This window comes from Camelina sativa, chromosome 4 (assembly GCF_000633955.1).
Source record: "Camelina sativa cultivar DH55 chromosome 4, Cs, whole genome shotgun sequence".
NCBI classification, from domain to species: Eukaryota; Viridiplantae; Streptophyta; class Magnoliopsida; order Brassicales; family Brassicaceae; genus Camelina; species Camelina sativa.
In genome coordinates this window covers 18,570,260-18,575,798 of record NC_025688.1, presented here as the reverse complement: position 1 = coordinate 18,575,798, position 5,539 = coordinate 18,570,260, and the positions used below count along the sequence as shown (strand labels likewise).

General features: G+C 36.1%; 3 protein-coding genes across 10 annotated transcripts; 1 reads left to right on the top strand and 2 right to left on the bottom strand.

Moving 5' to 3' along the window:
• Positions 261–1,302, top strand: LOC104781099 (transcription repressor OFP18). Its single transcript, XM_010505696.2, has one exon. It carries the CDS (start codon positions 375–377, stop codon positions 1,215–1,217), a length of 843 nt encoding a protein of 280 aa, XP_010503998.1. The 5' UTR covers positions 261–374; the 3' UTR covers positions 1,218–1,302.
• LOC104784027 (putative F-box protein At3g52320) lies at positions 2,277–3,147 on the bottom strand. Its single transcript, XM_010509106.1, has 2 exons — positions 3,038–3,147; positions 2,277–2,938 (listed from the first exon to the last, which is right to left on the bottom strand). The coding sequence occupies exons 1-2, from the start codon at positions 3,135–3,137 to the stop codon at positions 2,277–2,279; spliced, it is 762 nt and encodes a 253-aa protein (XP_010507408.1). The 5' UTR covers positions 3,138–3,147.
• LOC104781098 lies at positions 3,850–5,532 on the bottom strand. Of its 8 annotated transcripts, none has more exons than XR_002037734.1 (4): positions 5,417–5,532; positions 5,150–5,204; positions 4,826–4,877; positions 3,850–4,664 (listed from the first exon to the last, which is right to left on the bottom strand). XR_002037734.1 is itself a non-coding variant. In XM_019244749.1 (4 exons), exons 1-4 carry the CDS (start codon positions 5,417–5,419, stop codon positions 4,123–4,125), a joined length of 528 nt encoding a protein of 175 aa, XP_019100294.1. In that variant the 5' UTR covers positions 5,420–5,532; the 3' UTR covers positions 3,850–4,122. The 8 variants fall into 8 exon arrangements, 4 of the variants coding, with proteins under 4 accessions (XP_019100294.1, XP_019100295.1, XP_010503996.1 ...); XM_019244749.1 differs by lacking the exon at positions 4,826–4,877 and having other exon boundaries at positions 3,850–4,331; positions 4,428–4,688; XM_019244750.1 differs by lacking the exon at positions 4,826–4,877 and having other exon boundaries at positions 3,850–4,331; positions 4,428–4,664.

The window sequence follows — 5,539 nt, the reverse complement described above, 5'->3', positions numbered from 1 at the left end:
ATCAAAATTGTTAGAAAAACACACAGAAATTTTAACAGGGAAAATGTACTTACAAAAATTGAATGATCCCCAACCAAACAACAATAAATTTGGGTGCCAATAATTAAATACACTAACCAAAAAAAGAAAATCTAGAAAATCAAAATTTAATAAAATGAAAATAAATCTAATAAAGTTTCTCTTTTTTAAATAATGACCCCACATCCTTTGGTGCTGCTGCCTCTACTATCTTTTTCAAAAGCCTTAAAATCTTCCTTCGCTCTCTCACCATTAATTCCCTATAATTTTGAATCCAACCCCCCAAAAAAAAAGAGAAAATTACATTCTCGTCTTGTCTTATTTTCTTAAGAACCAAAAAAAAAAAAAAAACCAAAATGGTAAGGAAAATGAAACTCCCATTCCTAAACAAGAACAACATGACTTCATCTTCTTCATTTTCTTCAAGTTCATCATCTTCTTCCTCTTCATGGCCATGGCCTTCTTGTCATCAACAAAACCCTAAAACAAAATCTTCAAGAGCTTCCGTAATCGTTAACAAACCTAAACATGTAGACGAATCCGAGCCACCACCGAGAAGCTTCTCCTCCTCCTCATCATACTCCTCCTACTCCTCCTTCTCCTCCACCAGCCACGTCATGGAAAATCCGCCGGAGATAGAGTCTATAGAGAATGTGATTAAAGGCCTAAAATCATCGAAAAGACTCATCTTCGAACAGAGAGGAACATCGAACTCTATACTGGATGACGCAACCAAGAGAGAAGATCATGAAGAAGAAGAAGAAGGCGTCATGCTCTTGTCCTTGGAAACAAACGATCCTTACTCTGATTTCAAGAACTCAATGGAAAAGATGGTTGAAGCACACGCTCTTCATCATGACTGGAAAAGCCTCGAGAAACTTCTATTTTGGTTCTTGAAAGTGAACGCCAAGACCAGCCATAGATACATCTTCGCAGCCTTCGTCGATTTGGTGTTAAACTTTGCAGTTGTGCCATCTAAAGATGTCGCCGGAGAACCTAGTTCCGACGTAGTCGTCGAGGATTCTCTTTCGTCGTCGTGGCCTATCTCGTTGTACACGTCGTACTCTTCCTCGGATGAGACATCGTCGACGTCTGTAGGCTTATTGCCGGAGACTTCGAAAGGCGAGAAGAAGAGTAGGGGCGTTTGTTGTTTATCGTCGTTGTTTGAGTTAGAAGAGAAGATTAATCCAAATGATTAATGTATCTTTCTTAATAATTCCTTCATTTTGATAAATCTATGGATTACTTCCTCTTTCTGATTTGATATTATGGAGTTAACCATAATATCAAATGATTACACACGTGTACACTTTTTGTAGCACGTGCCATATACGAAATATTTTTTTTTCTTTCTTTCATGCAGAAGATTAGTGCATTGGTAAACTACAAATTTGGTCAACAACCAAATCATCAAAAATCGTGAAATTAAGATTGCATTACGAAGGCCTTACTTGGTCTAATAATAGCGAATATGCTGAGTATCACCATATTACTTAGCATATATTCTTCAATGCTGCTTATAAAAAATATATATGGAAGAACTAGTCAACGTACTCTCCAGAATATTCTTCCTCACGCAATCCAAGGAATCTGAAAATATTATATACGTGGACAGAAAAAAAGGGCATTTGAAGGACGTCCAAAGTCTGGATCTTATTGCAAGCAAAGTATGGGTTTCAACCCCAATACCGTAAAACTTGCAAAGAGCCTTAGGGATCTGGACAAAAAAAGAAAGCAACTGAAAGGATAATTAAGAAAAACTGTAAGAATGATCCAACAAGCAAGTATGGATAAAGTTGTAGTTCATTCCAAACACGTGCCAATAAGTTAGAACTAAAAATGAAAACATAGAGGAATTAATCGACGACTGAAGTAGTGAAGTGCATAGTTAAGGAGAAGAAGCAAGTCGAGTAAGCCAATAAATAAACATGCAAATTTTTTTAGGCTTTCTTGGTGGGTAGATGGAAAAAAACTAATCAAGATGAATGAGGAAAATAAAACTAGAATACAATATCTAATGTACCAAACGTACGTAGCTATCTCCTCATAGCTTGAAGAATCATATCGTGGCTAATATTTGAAACAACTCATATCCAAATGGATGATAAAATATGGTCATTTGCTTATTAAATAAAGAATAAAGAAAAAAATCCAAATAAAAAATAAATCTGAAAAAAATCCAAAGAAAATCTAAATGTGGTTTGATCTAAACCTAATAAATAAAATAATAAATTAATCTTAGGAGTTTCAAACTTAATCTAGGTCTCTAAGTACATAATGCTCTCAATATCATCCTCCCAAAAAGTCGTATGGAAATCCCTATACAAATACAAGAAGTTATTTACTTCAAGGTTTCTTGTTATTTTGTTCTTCTCCAAATCATATATGACAGAGGGTTTTGTTCGAGTCCATATCCTCTCTGTCTTTAGTAGCCTAATCTTACCGCATCGACTCATGCATTGTATCTCCAACTTATCGCCATGTAAAAAATTCATTTGTGAAAGAGGTAAGACCAGATTCTTGTTTGACCACTTCATATCCTCTGCACTCTCCATAACCCACAGGTCCACACTCGCATTAGATGAAAGCTTGGAGTATTCTAAAACAGCTAATTTGCCTCCGTAGTTGATGAGGGTCGCACAATATTTGTGCCACACAATGCCAGCCTCAACAGGTAATTCAATCAAATCAAACTCTACATAAGCAAAGTCAAAACTTATAACCACACATGTGTTCTTGTAAATCCAAGCTCCATAGTACAACACACCGTTGATGAAGATACCTTGTGAATAAGGACGATGGGGATGAGTACTGATGTTATAAGTGTTTCTCCAATAAGCTCCAGGACCAAGTACCAACATCTGATGCTCGGATCTCATTATGCCCTCTCCCTTGCCCCCCTTCCAAAATGTGCTAAGCACTTTGTATTCATCATTAACAGAGTCGTGTCCAAAAAAGCTCCAAATATTGTCATTGGCTTCAGCCAAAAGTTCTGATTTCATGATGGGCAAATCCACGAGCTGCTTGGTGGTGAGGTTACAAATTCGCACACATCTTCCAAGCCTAACGCAGATCAAGCCACGAAGAGCATTCACGAAATAGCCTCCCAGTCCTGGCATGTGAGTTTGGTCGAATACACACACAGGCGTATCGTTTAAGCGACGATGATAAAAGACACGTATAATTAAGTAGGTATTTCTTGCTCACAAGATAGATAAGTAAACGCGGTCGTTTGAACCTCAATGATGAGGATTCAAGAAAAAGGTTGGTAAAATAGCTAGAGGAGATTACGGAATACCAAAGTTTTGAGACGCACATTGACCTCGTCACCTGTTTAGCTGTTAACTTCACCAGTATCTCCGTCAATACAAGGGCATCCACAATCGGGGGTTATATTTTTGGGGCTATTATGTACTGTTTCAATTTTTAATTAATATATTATATAATGTTTTAAAAATAAGAACCCTTCATCTACTAATTAAAATTATTCCCTCCAATGATGGGATATAATTTTGAGTCTCTTATTTTTTAAAATATAGTTTTGTGAAATTAAAATTTTTCCATCATAAAAATGTGTAAAACAAAGAAATAATCATAAAAATGTGTAAAACAAAGAAATGCAGTCTGTTGAAACAAAAATGAAAACATGCCAAAGTTGTCCAAAACAAAACAATGTCAGATCAATTGGTCACTTAGCTAATCATGAGAAGAGCTTTGAAGTGGTTTCTTTGTTTGAAGAAGAAACCGTGAAGCTTTCTATGGAGATTGCTACTAGTTACTAGTTATCCTATCTGGGTTTGCATATCTGCACAATTCAAAAGCCACACACCATTGAATCAAAAAAGAAATTTCCTCATGAACTCTTTATTTAAACAGATGAACATAAAAAAAAAAAAAGTAGCAGCAATTCACATCTAATCCATACTGAAAACAGCAGCAATTCACATCTAATCCATATTGAAAGCAGCTAATCTCTGTCAACTCTACCGTAAACCAAACCAAGCAAATGCTATTAGACATGACTCATGCGGGCAGCTCAGAACAACAAGAACCAATACTTTATCATATCAACCAAATAACTAGTAGCAATCTCCATAGAAAGCTTCACGGTTTCTTCTTCAACAAAGAAACCACTTCAAAGCTCTTCTCATGACTAGCTAAGTGACCAAGTGCTCGAGCCGCGGCTCGCTGCTTAACCCAACTGATGTTCCCTCTCAAAAGCTCCAACAAAGCAGGAACAACAAAAGCCTTTGAATAAACCGCTCTTGCAGCCAAATCTTCTTTGTTCATAACATACGATCCGATGATATGAGCTGCGTAGTAAGGAATGAATATGTTCTGGTCTTTGAGAAGCCAAGCACTGTTTTTGATTGATTTATGTATGAGTTTTGACATACACTCGAACAAACCTAGTGATGGGAACTCAGGATCGTCAGGCTCGGACATGGCTATGTTCCACAGACCACTCAAGACCAAGACATGGTCTTTTGACTCCGTACGAGGAATCTCCTTGAAAATTGCGGCGAGTTTGGATCTTCGACGGAAAGGGTTGGTCTCTTTCCTGCTGCAAAAGAAACATGATGGGTTTGTGCACTGTGGTTCATCGAATTTGAGCATCTTCTTCTTCTTTGATTTGCCTTTTGGTTCTTCAAGAAGGTAACAGCTAATGACTTTAATTCAAAGTTACAGAGTAACCAGATTATATGTAGTATAAGCATATGGAGATTCCATCTCAACAACTAAACTAAGAAAGCAAACAAATCAATGGCACCAATAGAGATTAAAATTCATTCTATAGCTTATTCACCTTGTAAAATTTGGAATTAAAATCTTTTATTGACCATACCATGTTTTTTTTCCTGTAAATCACAACCAACAAAAACAGAAAAATACACTTGTACAGATCTATTCACTATAGTAGTCTTAAAAAATCACAATCTAAATCAACAATGCAGCCTCTCTATGTCTTTAGAATCAAAACAGAGAATGCTAATAAGTTCTGTTTCAATCAATTCTACATACACAATCATAAGTTCATGACATATAAACGTCAGATTCACCAATGCAACCAAACAGAGATGAGATCATCAAGCAGCTGAACATCAGCTAAAAGCTTTGTTGGAGGACAAACCTGCGGATGCAAAAGCTTTACCAGAAGATTCCACTCTCTGCAACTCTTTTTTCATCTGCAAAATTTTGTCAATTGCAGCAATAAAAGACCTCACAGAGTTGGATAATCTCTAATGATAACTTCTACATTGACAAAACATGAAACTAACAGAAAATAGTAGAGCTTTATCAATCCAAAATCACAAACTTCTATCAATCCAAAACCAAACCAAATTCTAATCTAATCACCAAATCGAGAACCAAAAGCAATAGATCTAGAGGGTTATACCATGTTAGCTTTCAATCGATTTTTCAGAGATATCTCTTCTGATTTTTCAATATCTTCGTAGACAAAGAGAGAGAAGAGGAATTTTCCCAAAAGAAAAAAAAAAAAAAAAAAAAAAAAAAAAAA